Source organism: Leopardus geoffroyi, chromosome B2 (assembly GCF_018350155.1).
Source record: "Leopardus geoffroyi isolate Oge1 chromosome B2, O.geoffroyi_Oge1_pat1.0, whole genome shotgun sequence".
Taxonomy (NCBI): domain Eukaryota; kingdom Metazoa; phylum Chordata; class Mammalia; order Carnivora; family Felidae; genus Leopardus; species Leopardus geoffroyi.
This window is the reverse complement of record NC_059332.1, coordinates 116,581,520-116,603,534: the sequence shown is the minus strand read 5'-3', so window position 1 is coordinate 116,603,534 and position 22,015 is coordinate 116,581,520. Positions and strand designations below refer to the sequence as shown.

The 22,015-nt window shown below is 36.0% G+C and overlaps 1 protein-coding gene across 8 annotated transcripts in view; it reads right to left on the bottom strand.

The window, feature by feature from the left end:
• Positions 1-22,015, bottom strand: part of LAMA2 (laminin subunit alpha 2) — a 614,828-nt gene that overhangs the window by 403,129 nt on the left and 189,684 nt on the right. For all 8 annotated transcript variants that reach the window (XM_045499528.1, XM_045499531.1, XM_045499530.1 and 5 more), the window contains exon 4: positions 17,704-17,946. In XM_045499528.1, coding sequence (XP_045355484.1) covers positions 17,704-17,946 — 243 coding nt within the window. The remainder of the gene's footprint in view (positions 1-17,703; positions 17,947-22,015) is intronic.

Genomic DNA, 22,015 nt, shown 5'->3' with positions numbered 1-22,015 from the left:
AGCCTTTTTTCAATGCCTAGTAAACAGTAGCATCTTTCAGCCACACAGTGATCTATGAAAATGCAGTGGGAAAGATTTTATGTTAAATGACTGTATATTTCTATAGAAATACCTTTTTAAAAGCAAATACAGAAAACCTCTTTTACCTAATCTTTGTTCTTGTTATCCCAGTTGAAAACAAACAAGCAAATGGTATTTGTCTTCCTCTCTCTAGAAACTTCCCTTTGTAGTTTTCCTTTAGGGAATTGCATGAGCTGTAATCATGTCACTAGGAACCAACAAGAATGCCATTGAGTTTTGCGCCTTTGGTTGTTCTTGAACCTTGCAGTCTTCCAATGCAATGACTTGTTTACTTCTGTTGCTGCAGCTGTGAGTTCTGGACAGAGTCGTAGTGACGTTATTTTTCAAAATAACCCCAAATCCTTGTCCCAGAACAGAATATCAAAGTATTATTTAGTTTGGCGTAGATTTTACTGATTGCTCTTGACCTGATTATTTTATATTTTTTCAACCTTGATTTGCATTTACCTTATGCTTTATAGCCTCTCCCTTTACACACACACACACACACACACACACACACACACACACACACACATATATATGAATATCTTATTTGTCATTATTTGATATGCTTCCAATTTTGGAGCCTTAAGTGCCGGGTGATGCTGTTTCATTTGTTATTGTAAAAGAAATAAATGTTAGTATCATCAGAGGCACTGGCATCAGCTCCTCTCCACATTCTACCTTTGTTTCCTCTTTTAATAAAAATTTCATTGGGCTGAAAAATTACCTGTGCCATTTTCAGAAATGAAAGTCAGGCACCAACTGTGCTATTTTTCCCAGAGTTGGGGATAAAATGCCCTGAACCATCTCTCTTCTCAGTGCTAATATAGGGCCTTAACCAGGGCAGGGCTGAGGGTGATTGCTATCCAGGGGTCCCCTCCCCAGGGTGCCTGGAAGACACTAGTGAGCCTTGGCAAATTTCAGCAGAGTGGCTCTGTGGGTGAGAAGATGAGTTTACACACATTATGTTGCCCAGGACACCATTTGCCCTCATTTTGCTACTGTCCTAATGATTTGGGTTCCTAAGAACATCATTTGCCATCCACTGTCCAAGTTTAGACACTCTGTGGTCACTGAGAGGTGCTTTTCTTTGTTGCCTGACTATTTTTAACATCATCCATATCAGTAGGTTAGCCTTGTTAGCAAGCATCAGATACATAATAGAATTGACTAGTTGAGACTCTGTCATGGCACCAAGACAACACAATGTAAATGCTGACAAAATGGGTTATGTTGCTTTGGGCTGTTCTTTCTATAGCTCTACCCTTTCTATCTTTCCTTCTATCTATCCCTTCTATCAATTCTCTGATGCTTTCATCCAGCCATCGCCAAGGAAAATGTGTGTGCTTTCTTTTGCATGGAACATTCTACCAGCTAGATTGCTCCATCTGGGCCAGCAGCATAGAGACAAACATCACCCCAGTCTTGTCTTGAGGAATTATCACAAATCTACCTCTCAATGGAAAGACTGATGAAAACACTGGGGAAAAATGAGTGACTAAACATTTCAACTCCAGTAAGTGGTCCCTCACGCTAAAGAGTGAAGCTCACATTACATGAACCTTACTGGAAAAGAATTTTCAAACAGGAAACATCTTACAAACAAAAGCAAAACAAAACAAAACAAAACAAAACAACAACAAAAACAAAACAAAAAAACCCAAAACCCCAACTGCGTTCGCTCCTTATGCTGGTAAACAGCCTTATTTAGTTATTCTTTTATTTTAACAAGAACTTAGCCATAATTATTATACAGGAAAGGAGTTCTTCTCCCCTAAAAGCTGTTGCTGTGACCTGTTTCTGCAAGGCAGGTGTTTGGGTCTTTTCCTAAGTGTAAGTTTAAAGTCAATTTTTTTCTCATCCTGAAACTGTTTGATAGCTCAGTACAGACAGCCTCTCTACTTAACTTATTCAGATATTCAGTAGCTGAAATAATCATGGTGAGTCAAGCGAGTGCTATGAACACAATGAATTTCCCATCACCTCCTTCCAGATTTGCTGGGTGGCAACCGTGCCGTTCCTTAGCCAGGTCCCTGCCATTTTCTTTCTTTCTCTCTCTCAGTCTCTCTCCATCTCTCTCTGTCCCTCTCTCTCTCCCCTCCCCAATTCCACCCCCAGTAGCCAAGGCTTTTCTGTACTAGGCATACCTTTACAACATTGTACAAGACTTCCAGATGTTTCCCTGACTTCTTTAATCTATCTTAACCCTCCAAATATAATGCCTGTTGTCCAATGCACCAAAGATAGAGTTTCTACATAGGTAGTGCTCAGTACTTGTTAATGGAAAAAACAACAACAAAAGAAACAGCTGAGAACTACTTATTGGCTATGTAAAGTCACAAAATGTATTTGTAATAGCAAATCATTTGGTAGTTGAACTGAAACTGTATCCCAGCCATAGTTTTGATGTCCTATCTTTTCAGTAAGGCATCTGCTTAGCAGTGATTAATGTGTGAGCTGCTGTATCACACCTAATTCAACACCAAGGTTCATCTGGCTATAAGATAAATGGATGCAACATAACAAATTATAAGAAGGAAGAATAAGATGTTTTTTATCCACTGAAAAAGAACAAATGCAAAGAAAAGAAAGCAAAATTAAATCATTACTGTGACCTTTGTCTTCAAAAAATAACAAAACGTTTTTGCCCCTTAACATAATTTTCAAAAACTTTCACCAAGGGTCTTGCAATAAGGTAGTTCGTCCTGAAGAAAAGAATGGATAACTGCTATAAATTGGAGGTCAGGTTTCAACATATTTGAAAAGCCTGTAAGAAGGTGACTGCCACCACTCCTGATACAACTAAGATCTATCTGCCCATGGGGTTCTGCTGCACAAATAAAGGTACTGAAATGTGTTTGTGTAGAAACAATTGTATGCGTACATGCTTTATATTCTATGAGCCAAAACAACACATTCCCCCACTTATTACTTGTAACGAACATACCCTCAACCAACACCCATGGCTCCTAAGTAATGCCTGATCATTCATATGAAAATGCTATTTGTTACCCTCCACTCCACAAAAAAATTAATAAACAAATGCAGTATGACTCATTTTTAGCTTAATATTCTCCATATTACTAACTAAGGGAAAACCTTCACAAAATAACTACTATAAATTATTATACTTATAAACTAGAGTTTTGGTGAGAAGACTTGATTTACCTTTAATACTTGTGCTACAATAATGTGTACAGGTGAGGTTATGCGGAGGACAATTTAAGTTTCTGCAAATATTTCTAGGCATGCTTTGGCATATATTAGTTTAAACATATGAAACTACATATTTATTGACTAGAAATAGTCAAATATTGGCAATTCCATATGGCTCAACCTAATTGTAGGCTTGGTTTTAAAAGGCACTTATCTTTTGAATAAGAAAATAAATAATTCTTACTGAATGAAGCTGAAGAGCAAATTTACACAAGGGGAATATAATTTTCTAACGTGTAATCTTGCCAAGGTTGCCATTCTCCTTTGCAAAATGAGTATCCTAGGACTTTTGCTACCCACGACTAGAATTTAAATTGTATGTCTTACGTGATTGCCAGGTAGCAGAATTCAGCAGTTATTCATTTACATATTTCCAATGAAAATACATATTTGGGCACAGTCAGCCTGCCACAGTGCAAAATAGTATACATCCTCGGGCTAGCACGCTTTGTAGTAGATTTTTCTCCAGTTTTCACTTCATAGCAGGGGACCTGGTAAAGCAGCTTCTGATATCTTTTTAAGTTTGCTTGTAAAGTGTAATCATAACCATTCCACTCCTAGGTTACTTGTCTCAAGGACTTTTGATGATGGCTCTAGTGTGGAAATAGTTTCCCTAAGGATCAGAAGCTTATCCTATTAGCTTCAAGATCTTTTGTTGTACTCTCAAGTATACTTCTGCAATAAAGATAATAATACATTATCTTTCCCACGTGAGACTGGTTTTCTGACACACCCTCAGGTTCTTCCTGATAAAGAAGGTGTCACTTAATTATCCACACAGTGTCACACAGCCCTTGTGACCAGTGGCAAATACATAGTTAGAAGATGGCTTATTGGACCTAAGGGTTCAGTTTATGAAGTGAAACAATTATGAGGTTTACCATAAGAAGATCTGAACTGGACCTAGACTAGAGATTGGTGTTGAACATTTACCACTATGTTACCACAAACATTTAACTTCCATCTGTAAAGGGAGAAAAAAAACTTTTGGTTTCAGGTGTCCTCAAGGCTTTGGCACAATGCATGACAAGTGCTTTATAATCAATGAAGTACCATATGCAAAATTATTACTGCCAGGGCACCCGGGTGGCTCAGTCAGTTAAGTGTCCAACTTTGGCTCAGGTCATGATCTCACAGTTTGTGAGTTTGAGCCCTGCATCAGGCTCTGCACTGACAGTGTGGAACCTACTTGGGATATTTTCTCTTTCTCTCTCTCTCTCTCTCTCTCTCTCTCTCTCTCTCTCTCTCTCCCCCTGCCTCTTCCCTCCTCCACTTGCACACTCTCTCTCAAATAAACTTAAAAAAATATTACTGCCAACATTGTGGATAATGATAACAATAGTAAACCCACTAATCATCTTCCTTTCCATGGAGTTAACATTTTAACTGAAAGGCTTAGTCCCCATTTGGTAATGTGAAAAAAATAATAAGACATCATCAAATCTAGAATGACCTGCTATTCCATTATGGAATATTTGCTCAGGACTTCACTCTTGATTTTAAAAGCCACAAGATAATGGAGCACCCAGGTGGCTCAATCTGTTAAAGCATCTGACTTTGGCTCAGGTCATGATGTCACCAGTTCATGGGTTTGAGCCCCACATCAGGCTCTGTGCTTATAGTAGCCCAGAGGCTACTTCAGATTGTGTCTCCCCCTCTCCTTCTGCCTCTCCCCCACTCATGTTTTTTTCTCTCTCTCTCAACAATAAACATTTAAAAATATATATATATATATATATATATATATATATATATATATATATATATATAAAATAAAAGCCACAAGATGAGTTTCAATGGTCTCAAATGCTTCTTATAATTATTTTTCCTCTTTCTGCATACAAAAAAATATTATTCCTACTTCATAACTCTATAATCTCAATATGCTTTAGAATTGAGACCCAAATAACTGACAACAATTTATAATTCTCAGTTCAGAGAACTTTAACATGGGCATTTTCTATGACAAGTTGCAATTAATACAAGTAGAACTTCATTTACCCAGCTTTTCTGAGATTCTTCTATAATGTGTTAGCATAAGTAAATACTTATGCACTTATGTCTCTATAATATTTGTGTGGAAGAAAAGAATTATTGGATATATAAGTTAAAAATTCTATGTAGGGGCGCCTGGGTGGCTCAGTTGGTTAAGCGTCCAACTTCAGCTCAAGTCACTATCTCACGGTCCGTGGGTTCGAGCCCCGTGTCGGGCTCTGGGCTGATGGCTCAGAGCCTGGAGCCTGCTTCCGATTCTGTGTCTCCCTCTCTCTGCCCCTCCCCTGTTCATGCTCTGTCTCTCTCTGTCTCAAAAATAAATAAAAACGTTAAAAAAAATTAAAAAAATTCTGTGTAATATTAAATCTTATTCTATCCTTTGCAAATTTCCTTACATAATAGTGGTTTTAGCACTGACCAAAAGTGGAGTATGTGAAAATAATATTCTTCAAACAAAAAAAGACACTTGTCTAAAAAATAAAGCCTGAAATTTACTCAGATTAAAACAGACAAAGTTTTAAAGAAATGTCCAAAAGACTAAGAGATTAGTAAATTTAGGGGTATAGGAGGCTCTCTTTTCTAACAATGAGATAGACAATGTCAATTCAGCCCAGATAGGATTTTACCTAATTGATAATACAAGTTACAATTTTAAAGAATTAGCATGAGCCAAAATAAAAGAGAAACACAAATTTTAAAAGTTTTGATAAGCCAAAAAAAAATCATTCACCTGGTCCTTTACTTAATATTTTTAATACAATTAAACTATAAGATGGGGAATTACTGTATCCCTGCCAAATGTAATATTTGATGTAATTATCCTTTGGAGAAATGAATCTCTTTGAAGTCATTTAAAACCCTGTTTTCTATTACCTCTTTTATAATGTGGATGAGATGTGTAACTATTTTCAAAAAATATAATTTTATTATTGATATTAAGATCCAATTTTAAAGGCTTCAGAAAAGGATTACTATGATTAGGGTATTTGAGAATTTTATTTTAAAAAGTAATTATGTTATTATGATGGGTCTCAAGCCTGTCTAACATAGCATTGTGTTCTTTCTCATGGAAAAGGAAAAAGAAGTAAAATTTTCCTATATTCAGAGGACTTTTGATGAGGCATTAAAGCATGTGATAAAAAACTTAAACAACTATATGTTGCTTGAAAATTTCTGGATTTCTAAGTACACTCATACAATAGGAGTCTGTTGTTGTTTAGGGGAGTAACCCACTGTTGTGGACTCTATATTTGTGTCCGACCCAAATTCGATGTTAGAACTTTAATCCTAGTGTGATGGCATTTGGAGATGGGGCCGTTGGAGGGTAATTAGGTCATGGGGTGTAGCTCTCATAATGGGAATAGTGCCCTTATAAGAAGAGACACAAAAGCTTCTTTCTCTGCCTTCTCTACCATGTGAGGAAATCAGAAATGAATCCTCAGCCAGACCCAACCATCCTGGCACTTTGATCTTGAACTTCTTATCCCCAGACCTACGAGAAACATTTGCTGTTTAAGCCAACCGATCTGTGATATTTTTGTTATAGCAGCCCAAACTGACTAAGACACCCATATAGAATCAATGAATTATGTCCCTAAGAGGCTCTAGTGAGAAACCTTACGTTATCCTGTTTGTCACTGACCTTTTTAATATGGCTAGGTCTCTGGGACACCCACAGACTAGAACACTCATTCTATAACCATGTCTGGATGCAAGATACATGGAAGAGCTAATGCCATAATGGATGCAAATTACAATTAATTGTTTCTAAAACCCTCTTAATATAGTTTCTATTGCATCTCCTGAAATGTGATTCTTCTTAAAATCAAACCAGGTATGTGTTCCGAGGATTCTTCTCTTACTAAAACCTGTACTGTCTTCCTTATGTGTTTAAAATATTCATTCACTATTTAACCATTTTGTACAGTGAAATTTTAGAGTAACTTGTCTTGAGAGTCTGGAGAGTTAAAAAAAAAACAACTTTAAAAAGTATTTTCACAGTCGTGTGTATAAATTGATATTATCATCTTGAGAAGATCTGTTGGTCAATGGATCCTCTGTGTTACTATTAGTTTTTTGAGATTCAGCTTTGAAGGCAAACTATAAGTTCTAAAGGAACTCTTTCCAGAACAGCTAAAAGGGATATTGATGATCTAAACTGGAGGATAAAAGATATAAGAACCCTCTTCGTGTGGTTACTCTTACTGTGGTTTGTATGACTGGCATTTCCTGTTGGCCATGATTATAATGAATCAAAACAGCTAAACACAAGATATACAGAATAGCATTTAAATAATACAAGTACAAACTCAGCTTAAAACGAAATGATCGAAGATAATGTAAAATACTTTAAAATATAGACTATAACCAAGTTGATGAAATTATAAGAAAAAGTTCTTTGAGATGTAAAAGCCAGATTAAAAAAATATTTTTTAAGACAAAAAATTCTGACAAGTATATAATACAATCGGAAACCATCAAATTCTAAGAACAAAAATTACAGGGGTGTGTGTGTGTGTGTGTGTGTGTGTGTGTGTGTGTGTGTGTATGAGACAATATAAAAGAAATTTAAATCATTTACTGGAATAAAGTTTAAAAAGGAAAAGCAATATATGATAAATGTAAATATACCAAGGTAAAACTCTTAAAACTACAAATAAGAAAATCATTAGAAAGGGAAACAAAAATAAGCAAGATAAATAAAAAGTTTACGAAAATAAGAATGCAAAACTTTTATAAATGCTACCCTCTATTTTTTTCATTGAACAGAGAGACTGTGCAAGTGGGGGAGAGGGGCAGAAGGAGAGAGAGAATCTTTAAGCAGTTTCCACGTTCAGCATGGACCCCAAAGCAGGGCTCTAACCCATGACTGGGGGATCATGACCTGAGCTGAAACCAAGAGTCGGATGCTCAATTGACTGAGACACCCAGGCACCCCCTTTTTAAAATAATTTTTTGACACTCTATATGTTTAGTTACCTATCAGAAACTAAAAAAGGAGGGTAAAGAAATTTTTCATAATATAGAACATTAAAATCTCTGTAAGCTAAAAAATAGGCAGCAGCCTGATCCCAGGTCTGTGCAAGTTCATGCAGAGAGAAGCAGGGTCTGCTAGGAGATGAGGCCTCTTGGACCTTCAGTGCCCAGCACATTTTCCAAGAAAACCCAAGACACAGAAGAAAACTTGTTCGTGTGCCTTCTGGTGCACAGAGGACACACTGGATTCAAATCATAGCTTCGGAAGTTACTAGCTTGGAACTCTGGGTAAGTTATTTGACCTCTCTATACCACATTTCCCTCAACTATAAAAAGACAAGTATTAGTACATCTGAGTCTCTACTTGTAAAACCTACTTGTAGTTCCTGCCATAAAACAAGTGTGTGATAAATGTTAGCTAACATTATTAGAGTCTTCCAGGCCCTGGACTCACCCATATCAGCACTTGAGACCTTCATCTATTCCTTCCGTTCCTTGACACTTTAGGAATTTCATGGTGTTTTGCTTTGCTTATTCTTTCAATCCTGTTCAGTCACTCCTGCCTCCCCTAGTGTTGAATGTACACAGCAGGCGCACTTTCATGCATCCCAGTCTCAACACAGACTAAGACAGTTCAGTCACACCACAACTAGGGGTGAGTTTAAGCCAATGATAGCTATTGGCCTAGAGAATTTGTGATCATATCATATAGTTAAGGAGGGAGTACCATAAATGACCTACTGTGATCTTCATTATAGTTGGGTGAACTGGCCGGGACATAGTTGGATAGTTTACTTGTCCATCCAAGCCCCATGGTCAATCAATGGCAAAGCTACATCTAAAAGCCAAATCTAGGGTACATCCTAAAAGACAGCAGGTTGTGCTTTTGTGCCTTCTACTACAACCGTGCATTTCCTTACCTAGCTTAACAGAAGCTTGTGTTTCTATTTGATTTTAGTAGATCCTGATAGATCCTAGTCCACAACACTGAGATAACCAGGTCTTAAGCTTTGGAAGCTATCATCTCAAGAGGCCATTCTCATCTGCTTTCTGTGGTCTTCATGATTTTTCAATACTAATGTATTAATTTGACAAGGATTTAGTGACATTTTCTGAGGACAACATTGTTAGGAAGAATCTATAAACTGATCAAAAGAGAGGAGGAACACAATCTTCTTAATGTTATCTTCATTACAAAGGTCTGCTTCTTAGGTGACTTATGGATGTTTTTTATGTGTGCAATTCCAAAATAGTTCAAATGCTCTGTGTATTCCAACTGAGTTCAAACTTGCTGTTTTGGAGGATGCCAGGTAATGCTTATCATGATGAGGTACTTTCATGTTGTTGTTCAAGGTATTAACTGGCACTATGTTGTCAATGCAAAAATTATTAAAAAAAATTTTTTTTAATGTTTATTTATTTTTGAGACAGAGAGAGACAGAGCATGAGTGGGGGAGGGGCAGAGAGAGAGGGGGAGAATCGGAAGCAGGCTCCAGGCTCTGAGCTGACAGCACACAGCCCGACGTGGGGCTCAACCTCAAGGACCGTGAGATCGTGGCCTGAGCCGAAGTTGGACACTCAACCAACTGAGCCACCCAGGCGCTCCTGCAAAAATTATTTTTAGAGAAAGGAGGTCTCTAACCCTCCTTTAGGATCTGAAACCCTAATTATTTCCTTAAATCTCTATTCATACTTGGTACAAATTAGTGATACCTGGCTTCTTTTCCATCAAGGAACAACTCCAAGGTAATTGTAAAAGGCTAGTCCCTCATTTCTACGCAAATTCACACGTGCAGTCATGCTGTACCCTCAACAATATTACATCAAAGAAAGACTTCAGAAACATTTTTAAATAAAGTGTTGGGTTTGTCTCTTCATTCTCCAGTATTCGCAGTTCTAAAAATCACCATAATGTCAGGTGATGAAAAGAGGAAGAAAAAAATATTCTGTCTGTGTATATAAAATTCTGTCACATAGGAAATCAAAATTATATCAAAGCTCTACTTACAGTTTACAGGAAAAAAAAGTGTCTTCAAGAATTAATGGTAGTTTCTCCAGGGATTTTTATACAAGCCTGCCATGTTTCAAAAGCAGAATCAAAGTGAATCTAAGTTCCATTTGAGTTGCGGTCCAGAAGAGTGGTAAGGAAAGGAAATCATATGTAAATATCTTTTCCTCTGTATGAGGAAATTGAAGCAAAAATTGCTATGGTAACCATGCATATTTAGTTAGCAGTCTAGTGACAATCCAAAGAAATTAATAGGAATAATCCCAGCCAGAGAAAGGGGAGAATCTCATATAAGGGAAAAACATTCACGATGATTTTAATTCTAGGACCCCTAAAGTAGTGTCATCTATACAGCCCCATATTTGTCAATAGTATGAATGTGATTCTTCTCTCTCAGCCATCTCTTCAGCCAATGATAACCTAGTTATAGCTCAAATTTTATTTATTCATCTCAAACCCACCCAGAGATTCAGTCCACCAAAGCTAATCATGTTTCCTGACAGAAAAACATTAGTCTCTTTAGTTAGAAGTATTGTGGCTAGAATGACTGACTGATCCCCTTTCCTTAAATAACTGATGATCAGTTCTTCTCCAGGGTTTGGGAAGGCTGAAAATATCTAAACTATAAGTTAGGAGGAGGGACATCAAAATTACCAGGAGTACTTGTTTAAAATATACATAGATGGGGCGCCTGGGTGGCTTAGTCAGTTAAGCAGCCGAATTCATCTCAGGTCATGATCTCACAGTCTGTGAGTTAGAGCCCTGCATCAGGCTCTGTGCTGGCAGCTCAGAGCCTGGAGCCTGCTTCCGATTCTGTGTCTCCCTCTCTCTCTGCCCCTCCCCTGCTTGCTGTCTCTGTCTCTCTCTCAAAAATAATAAACATTAAAAAAAAAATTAAATATACACAGAACTTCCTAAACCCTTCCCAAATCTACTGAAGTATAAGCCCTGAACCCACAAATAGCTCTTTCAAATGCCCTCAATGATATCCAAATAAAACCAAGTTTGAGAGGAACCAGTGCTACAAGCATGATTTTCAGTGGTCTCTAAGGGGTGGTTCTTACTAGAAGTTCTCAATAGCATCTTGGGGCAACTGCTCCCAACAGAGGCAGTACTTGAGCTGATAGAGTTGGCTCCCTGAAGCAATGCTGGAAGGGTTTATGCCTATGTAGCTGTTCCCATCAAAGCTTTTCTCTTTGACTGGCCTCAAAAGTAAGGGAGGACTCCTGTGCTCTGTTGCTTCACACTCTACAACTCCTATTACAGACAGAGCTCAGTATCATCCTCTCAAAACAAGGCAAGACATGTTGCCTGCTAAGCCCTTTCATGGCATTGATGATACACAATTTTTCTAGAATGGAAATCCTTGAAGCCCTTTGTTCAAAGCTTCCTTCTGTTTACAGCTTGGATAACAACATACTGGGTCATAGTATTATACCACCATTATGCTCCATTATTTCTCTTTTGCTGGACCCTGAGACTTGATCATCTCATAGCTCAGAGAGAACTCTTCTTCCTCTGGGTACAAGCCCAGGATGCTGAACAACAGGACTAATCTCTTCCTGGGAAGTAGCTAAATCTAGATATCTAGGGGACTGGATGTGCTGCTTAAAGTATCCTATTGGTGAATCCACATGATCAATATTTGTGGATCTCTTCCAGGAAATGTGAGGTGGAGGTCAGATAAGGGGCCAAGCCAGAGAATGTAGGGAAAAGATTGGGGTGGCTGAAAAACCAAAGTAAAGTATATAAGCAGAGATGATGCTACTAAAATTCAAAAGAACAGAAGGAAAAGCCAAATGGTTTCTAATAATGATATGGACAAATGCAGTATTAAAATTTGGATACAGAAGAAGCTGAAGTTGGAGGCCATGATGTTAAAGGATATTTTAAAGGATTTTAATAGACCAATGAGGAATTTACCTAAGATATCTTTCAGGTCTAAACAGATGAACTTTTCACCTGAAGTATAATATTCTAGAATGTTCTAAACATTTTGACACACGTCCCCAAAATTCTCCAGACAAGTAACAATGTAATAAACCTTAGACTCAATTGATTTCATATTTGTCACAGAAGACTATTTTCTATGAATATTCTATACCTATAATACAAACATTATTGCTTAATTAGTGGGTTAAATTGAGACATGTTTATTTTATAATACCTGAATTTATGGATGGGCCTAAAAAATACTTTATTATTATTTCTTCTATTCTTTGACTTGACTTTATATTAAAGGTTGTTGTGAAGTTCTGGAAGAAAATGATCATAATGCTCAGTCAAAAAAATATATTTCAAATCATAGTGAATATTTACACACTGTTGTCCAAAATAAAAATCTATCTAGAAGCACAATAAGATTTATAAACCAATAAAAGAGGAAATAGATGAGAGATGTGCATATAAAAAGAAATACAAATGATGTGTAAGAAAACAGTTTCACCTCCTAGTACTCTTCCCCAAAACCCAGAAGCCCAGTCTAATAATGAGAAAACATTAGAGAAGGCAAAATTAGTAATATGACACAGAACACTTGACCAGTGCTCTTAAAAGTGATCAGGGTCATGAAAAACAAGGGAAGACTAGGAAATTTTCATAAATCAGAGGACACTAAGAAGACACAATGACTAAATGCAATGTAGTATCCCAAACTGGATCCCAGAAAACAAAGCAAAACAAACACTGATGATAATATGAATGAAATCTTGTATCAATGTATCAAAATAATGTATCAATGTTAATTTCTTAGTTTTGACTAGTTTTTGACAATGTTAATTTCTTGCATTTTACTAAATGCATGGTGGCTTTGTAAGATATTAACATTAGTAAGAGCCAGGTAAAGAAGAAATGGGGATTCTCTGTACTCTTCTTACATGTATGTGCATTTAAAATGATTCCAAAATAATTTTAAACACGTGTATGAGACTATGCTTCTTTTTATGGTAGTTGATATAATTAGTGTCAATACTACCAATGATAACTACAGCAACTGGAGAAAAATGTAAAAACATTTACTTAAAGCCATCTGAGAGTTATCAAAAAGGTGAAAAATAACCTTCTCAATATTAAGGAGAAGAAATATGTCTAAAGAGGCAATTAGTATTTTGTGACAGCTTTTGTCTGATGGGTATTTCCCTGTCCAGAAGACACGGTTGAGAGACTGAGCAGTGCTCTGATAGCCTTAATGTTCTGGGAAGACATAAAACTTGTATGGACAGGACTATGGTAAATCCCGCATACTTTGGTTTAGACTAAAAAAAAAAAAAAAAAAACAAAAAACAAAAAACAAAAAACAGGGAGCCTAAAGTAAACCAGAATTAATGCAACTGTGACTGTGTTACAACACAGCTTTGAGTCATCTAAGACCCAGAAATTTGAATTCCTACAATTGTATTAAGATGATCCATATTGCCATTGCCCGGCAGAAGCATCAGAAAATCCTCACAAGGTAAAGATAATATCTTAGGCCTCAAACTGTTTCTATACATACATTTTTAAATATAACTTTTTTTATGCAAAAATAATCAGAATTGTTGAGGATATAAGACATCATAAAAAAGAATCAGCAGATGAAACAGATAACATGTATCCACAGAGGCCAGATATTTGAATTATCTAATAAAAACTCTTAAATAATTGCTACTTTATGTTCAAGGAGATAAAGATATAATGTTAAAAAATTAAATATAATTTTGTTAAATATGTAAATAAATATATAAAATTTCAGATAAAACTAGATACTAAACTATTTGAAAATAAACCAAAGATAAATTCTAGAACTAAAAAATGTACTAATGAAATGAAGAATCCTATGAATAGTTTCAATAGCAGATTTTACATAGCTAAAGAATTAGTGAACTGGAAGTAAGCCAGAAGAAAATATCTAAAATAAAGACTAGAAGGCCAAAAGGATGATATACAAAAGAGGGTAAGATACATGGTGTATATAGTGAGAAGTTCCAAATTATTTTTAGTTATATTTCTAGAGGAGACAGAATGGGAAGGAGCAGTATTTGGAGAGTTAATAGGCTAAATTATTCCCTGAACTGATGAAAGGCATAATTCTGCAAATATACAAACCAAATAAATCTTAGTACAGAAAATAAAAAGGAATCATCTATAGCAGCACTGCTCAGAACTTTGTACAATGATTGAAATGTTCTATTCTTTATAATTCAAAGTGGTAACTGCTAGTCACATGTGGCTACTGACTACTTGATATGTGGTTGTGCAACTGAGGACCTGAATTATAATTTTATTTGCATTAATGAAATCTAAATTAAATAACCACATATAGCTAGTGATTATTATATTGCATAGTACAGATCTGGATAATCATAGTAAAACTATAGAAAAACAAAAACAAAGATAACATCTTTAAGGAAATCAAAGAAAATAGATAGACAATAGATAGTTATTCAATAGCTAACTTTTCTACATAAACAATGGAAACCAGAAGACAACAAAATATGCCAAAAGAAAAAAACATGCAAATCTATAATTCTATACCTAATAAAATTATCCATCAGCATTGAAGGTAAATTGTGTTATATGCCTAGCTTAACCCATAGCCCATATTAGAGATGAATTTACATATTGGCCTTAAAACTTTTGAGATACTAAGAGTTGTTTTTGATTTCCCTGTATTCTGAGAAGTCATCTTCTGATACGGCTACTTTGGCTCAGCTGGGGAAATTTGTCTCTGTAAACCTTTCTACTGTTGCCTTTATACTTTTTTTTTTTTTTTTGCATTTGCTGGTTTGTATATTTGTTTCTCTAATTTGAGTATTATGTCAATTCTCTGGGAAGTTTTGAACATAAGCACTGATTATATTTCAGGTGGTACACAAAAAGTATAATTTCAAAACTAAAAGTTAACGATAGTTAAGATTTATTTCACAGTCATGGGTCTGGGAAATACATTCTTCTATATTCTTCATATTATATATTGTTCTATAGTGTGATACCCCAGAATTAGGACTCTTTCTACTTATACTGGATCCAGTATCTCTGTCTCCTCTAAACTCTTGAGTTTATCAATTACCAACTTTAAAAAAGAAAAATCAAATTCCATTCTTTACTAGAGGATGGAAAAAAAAAAAAAAAACATCAATCTGGGAGGTCAAGGGACCTTCATTCTCAACTCAGTTTTGTTACTACTGACTTGGAAGTTTTGGAGAATACATATTACCTACCACCCCTGGACCAGTTTATTCCAAAAAGTAACATGTTTCACAGAGTAAGCTATTTAAAATGAAGCAGATATCTTAGGAGAGGTCCAAGTTTAATTTTTCCTCTTAGATAGTACCATTGTATTTCAAATATTTTGAATTACTTTCTTTTCCTAGCCTCATCCACTTTCTTATAAGAAAGAAATAGACCTAAATGCCACAGAGAAAGTTGAGTAAGTTGTTTCTAATAGTCACCATCAAAGACTAGTTTTTAGTGTCTAGGAGTGAAAACAATATAGCCAGTTAAACAAACAAAGAAACAACATATCTGTTTGTTCCTTGTTGGCAGGCTGACATGGTTGAAATAATGGGGAACCACCATGAATGCAGGGACAGCATGCTTTGAAGATATGCATGTAAACTTATAGGTTATGTATCTACCAAGACACTTTTTATATTGTTCAACCAATTTCCGAATTGGACCATTTTTTCCAGGTACAAAAATAGCTCTATAATAGTATAAATATAAATACATAATTATGAGTTCTGGGTAAGCACTAGATCCAGGAGAAAAATAATAAAAATTCAACTCAAATACATTATCTCTGCACACACTCCCTACTCCTATATCCTCAGGCCAATCTGGCCAGGAATTGGATGCCTCTGGGCACAAAGCAGGTTGAACAGCTGTTTGACTTACTGCATTTGACTCCTTGTCATTTGGCAGATTGAGATCTCTGCTGAGAGCACCATTTGGAATTTTTCTTGCCCGAAACTGGTATTTCCGTACATGGAATTTGAAATATAGTGAGGCTTTAGTATACATTCATAGAATAATAGTGCCAAAAGGGAGTGTGACCAATTTATATCAAAAATACAACTTCCTCCAAAAGTGTTTCAAAAGATAACCCTCAACTGGCTGAGATTGGCCTGAAAGAATATGAATATGGGTTCAGTGAAAATGTGACTATAAAAAATGATACTGCCTTCAGGTGTGTGGACTAGAGAGGAGTGACTATCAGACATGAGTATAAGTTGAGATACATGTAAGCAGATAGGACAAAAGTAGCCCGGCCACATATACCGAAGAGAGAAAGATTAGGAAAATACCATGAGAGAATGCAAGAGAATCACTAAGTCAAGGTTTGGGTATTTGAGAGGAGACTGCTACTATTAACTACTACAATACTACGACTACTACTAATAATAGTTATTATTATTACAGCAGCAACAGTAAAAATAGTTCATGCTTACAGAACACTTAATACAGGTCTGTCAGCACTGTTCTAAAACTTTAAATATAATGATTCTTTTAATCTGCTTAATGATTATATGACATAAGGGCTATTAGTATTTTTACCAATTCATGGAAGATGAAACTGAAGCACAGAGAACTTAAGTCACTGACTCAAGATGATACAGATGGTAACAGGTGAAGCCATGATTTGAATAAATGTAAAATCTTAACTAAGGGTAAAAGATGCTACAGAGAAGCTGAACACTTTTCAATTAAGCATAAAATAAGCAAATCCTGACCAAAAACACACAAATAACCCAACCGTACCCCTCCCTATGTGGCAAGAGCAGAAAAACATGCAAAAACCAACACAATTCCCTTTGATTTAGGTCCTTCATATCAACTATATTTCTTCCTAAATTTCAGGTCTTTTGTCCCCTTTTTTTTTTTTTAATGTTTATTTATTTTTGAGACAGAGAGAGACAGAGCATGAATGGGGGAGGGGCAGGGAGAGAGGGAGACACAGAATCCGAAGCAGGCTCCAGGCTCTGAGTTGTCAGCACAGAGCCCGAGGCGGGGCTTGAACTCACGGACCGCGAGATCATGACCTGAGCCAAAGTCGGACGCTTAACCCACTAAGCCACCCAGGCACCCCTCTTTTGTCCCCTTCTTGAGACCATAATATACACAGATCTAAGGCTTCCCTGAGGGTCTCAATCTTTCTCCAATTATGAGCAATCTCATTGTCAAAAGAAAGTCTCTTAATATGTAAAATTAATCACTGACTTTCCAACTTAAACCCTTTCTTCTTCTCTGATCTTTATTGAGGTTGGGACACACACACTGGACGAAGGTAGTTAAAATTCTAATCACCTTGGGTTTTCTCTTTTTATTCAATAACTCATTTAAATGTACTTCTGCTACATCCTATTTTAAAATCTCCCTGACATTAATTACTGATATGTTCACATCTTTCTGACAGGCCTGCTTTGCCCTCTGAAATGTACTTATGGTGAGTTTTCTCATCTTACCTCTCCATTTTCTAAGGGGTGTATCTTGGAATAAAATGAAGTGCAGATGACCTCATCGTCTTTGGCATATGATGGCGGTCCAGTGCGGGGATAAATATTGTAAAGTGTTAGACACTCCGTGTCTGTCACAGCATGATACTGCCAAGGCTTGTATTCGACATCATCAAGTGAGCGTTCCAAAATCCAGTTTCCAGGCCGCGGGGAATTAGCTGCTTTCACAATCACATAAGCAATCTGGAACACCTGGAGAAGAGTGACCACAAAAACACGTAACTTTGAATTCCAAAGTATTCTCACCATTTGTTTTGCAAATATAGAGCTTAATGCTACAGTAAGTTTTATTTCAGATTTTATTCTATAACCCTATTATGTTCTCTGAAATGATTTTACTGTTACATGGTCATGTTTAATACCTTTTTCTAAAATACCGTGTTTCATCTTGACAGCCATGACTTTAAAAGAAATGGGTTAAGATTAGATTTTAGTTCTCTAACAAATAATTGACATCATTTCATCCGATTTTTTAAATTCCATTATAATCATGATCACCTAAAGCATTCATTAAACACCAATTTACTCACCCAACTGTATTAGAGGATATAAAGTGTGAGTCCAAAACTCCATGTGTGGATAAGTGTTGGATTGTTTAGAAAATATGCTTACTTATATCACCTAATCCTCAGAAAAGTACCATGTAGGTGGAATTAGTATGATGAGCAAAAATAACAAAGAGCTTCAGAGGCATAGACGTGTTCAAATTGTATTCTCAGTATTTATGTGACCTTGGGCAGATGATTTTACTTTCCCAACTTTTAGCTTCCTTTCCTACAAATTAGGGTTAATAATAAGCACAGTACTGACAGACAATGTGGATTCAATGAGATAATGTATAAAAAGTACCTGGAAAAGGACTTGTAAATACTCAATAAATGTCGATTACTTTACAACACCCAAAGAGAAAATAATGGAGAGGAAATTCTGGGACCTGCAGACAACTGATTGAAATAAAATTAAATAAAGGGTGACTATACTTTCTGAACAAGAAGTAAACATGTATTTTAAAAAAGGAAGATAAAGAAAGACATGAAGTTACTACATATCAACAGGGTGACAATTGAGGGGATTGTGGCAAACCTTTATTTTGAAATCTACATAAAGTATGAAGGCATAAAAGTAAGCATTCTAGATGTTTTGTGAAGGTGCATAACCAATGAAGTCCAAAAGAAAAATGCACAAACATTATTGAGTGACATTTATATGCAATGCCCTGGGTAGAAAGATATAAGTTAGTTTAAATTATAGTCCTACCATTCATGGGTTGATAATATATTGTAATAATGACACATAAAAAGTATACTAATAATAAAGCAACATGATATGTTTCTATTTACTAAATGCTATGGTATATGGGGAGACTGAAAACTCTAAGCTCTGAGGAATTAGAATCACTGGAATGGTACAAGTGGGGGGACAGGCCCACAAAAATGTGACTAAAGGGCCCACTGGACCACAAAGGGAACACAGAGGAAATTCTGAAAGAAATGTTCTAGAAATAAACTTCGTCTGCTTCATAGTTTTGACATGAGCCCTTCATGAATGCATGTACAATGTCCATAGGCAACTCTAAAGGGATGAACCTAAAAATATGAAAAGTTTTAAAAATAGAAGGGGACAACACGAATAGTGCTGATGCTGGTCTTTTGTGATGTTTATGAGAACATGGGCACAGGTGTGCTCGGAGAGGAAACACAAGCCATCAAATGATTGAAAATAGGACTGGTATTGGTCTTTTAGGCACAGTTGTGGAAAAACTAGTTATTAAGATTCTGAAATACTTCTGTACTGGTTGGTAAATCGCTGCTGCCCAAGCCTCCCAAATGCCTCCTCTCCCCTGAGACCATCTCGTTAACCTCAGTGTAGCAAGGAACAGCCAAGACATCTGCTCTCATTGGTCAGGGCTTTGGCAGTTCTGCTTTACTATCACTCCAAGTGGGAAATATTATGGATGTGTAAATATAAATTCATAAATAGTATGAATTTATAAATATAAGCTTATAAATATAAATTTACAAAGGTATATAAGTAAGTATAAGTGCAAATAGACACATATCCATGTATGTGCATATGTGCTTTGACATTTTGGGGAAGGTATACATATACATGTTAAAGCTATTCACCTCTGGGGTTTGAGGATAAGGAGTCGAGAAGGAGAAGAGATTTTACTATTCATCCAATATCTTGCTATATTAATTGTATTAACATAAATGTCTTAGTTTTTAACAGATATTTTCAACTTTTTTAATGTTTATTTATTTATTTATTTATTTATTTATTTATTTATTTATTTTTTCAACGTTTATTTATTTTTGGGACAGAGAGAGACAGAGCATGAACGGGGGAGGGGCAGAGAGAGAGGGAGACACAGAATCGGAAACAGGCTCCAGGCTCTGAGCCATCAGCCCAGAGCCCGACGCGGGGCTCGAACTCACGGACCGCGAGATCGTGACCTGGCTGAAGTCGGACGCTTAACCGACTGCGCCACCCAGGCGCCCCTGTTTATTTATTTTTGAGACAGAGAAAGAGCATGAATGGGGGAGGGTCAGAGAGAGAGAGGGAGACACAGAATCCGAAGCAGGCTTCAGGCTCTGAGCTGTCAGCACAGAGCCCGATGTGGGGCTGGAACCCATGGACCGTTCATGAACCCATGAATTCAGTCGGACGCCCAACCAACTGAGCCACCCAGGCACCCCTTTAATAGATATTTTTAAAATAAAGAACAATTAATCAAAAAGTATCAAAACAAAAATAAGAGTAGGAGTAAGAAGAAACATACTCTATTAATTGTTATCCAAGATATTTGTGGTTTCTGCATTGTTTTTGGTGTTATTCATGAGGAAGTATTTCTCTTAGACATTCTGTATTCAACAATCCATGCACATGGAATTTTTTTATAAATAAATTCACTGAGGAACATACCAATTGATTAATCTGATATAATACAGAGATAGTTATTTCTACTATAAGCATAAAGCACTGATCTTTATTTCTCGTAACGCTAAACTATTCACGGCAAGGTCTGTAAAATGATGAAAAAAATTAAAATAACTAAATTGTGATCTCTGAAAGGTCAGAGACTATAGCTTTTATATCTTGAAAGATGCTAAAATCCTTATAACTCTTGAAATAGTGGGCATTCAATATTAATTACTTTCATTTGTATAACCAGAGTCACCGTAACATGCTACCATGTTACTTCTACTAGCTTAACACTTTTTTTTTCTGTTAGATCTTGATTCCCAGTCAACACTAGAGTATTTTTTCACTTGCAAGAACTAAGACATACGTTACTTGGGTATTCATTATGTTATGCCTCTATGAACTAAGGAAATTGCTTCAACTCTTTTACCCTCTGTTCCCCAATGTTTATTTTCCAAAGTCAAAACCGTGGAAGACATAATGAAATGATGAAAACAAAACACAGCATGTTCTTTGGAAAAAGAATCTATGTAAATATTTTAAATTAGTATTCAGGAAAAAAAATTGCACACATGTGTTTTTTTAAATGGAAAACAAAAAGAGGAATAGCAAAGCATAATTAGAGATCATAGGTGCCCGATAAGAAAAATATACATGGAAATTATAGATAAAGAATTTTGTTTAGAAAGCAGACCATCAAGCAAATATGGAAAGAGTCCAAATTCTCCTAGCACAACAATGTGAATTTATGACTTAGGAGCTTCTGCATTGGTTCTGGAATAGTAGATGAAATCCATGAAACAAAGTTATACTAGAAACCCCACAGACTCTTTCTATAATTCAATATAACAGCCAGCATTTAGTGACATGGAAAAGCAGCCACTGCCTTAGAGAACATTAGAGGAGTCCCATTTCAAAACAATATCCCTCTTTCATTTACTTTCTATGGATTCTTTCACATTTCATGCAAAATTAATTAAATTAGCTTGCATGTAGTATTTTGAATAAACTTTTAAAAATGTGGTAGACAGCATTATTGAAAAACACAATGAATAGTAGTATTCTTTGAAGGCATCAGAGAATGACTGTGGAAATTTTAACAGTGATGTTCTAAGTACAACATTTTAATGACCCTAATAGAATAATTTTCTAATGTACCTATGCCACTTTTATTAACTATGTCTTGTTTTCCAGTATAAAGACTTGTCAAAATCAGTAATTATAAAACCTTTTTTTTTTTTTAAGATGAACAAAACCCTAATCTGTGGTGTGCAACAAGGAAAGCAAACACCTCATTAGAGGAAGTACAAAAACTCTGTGACAGCCAGGCTTCGAT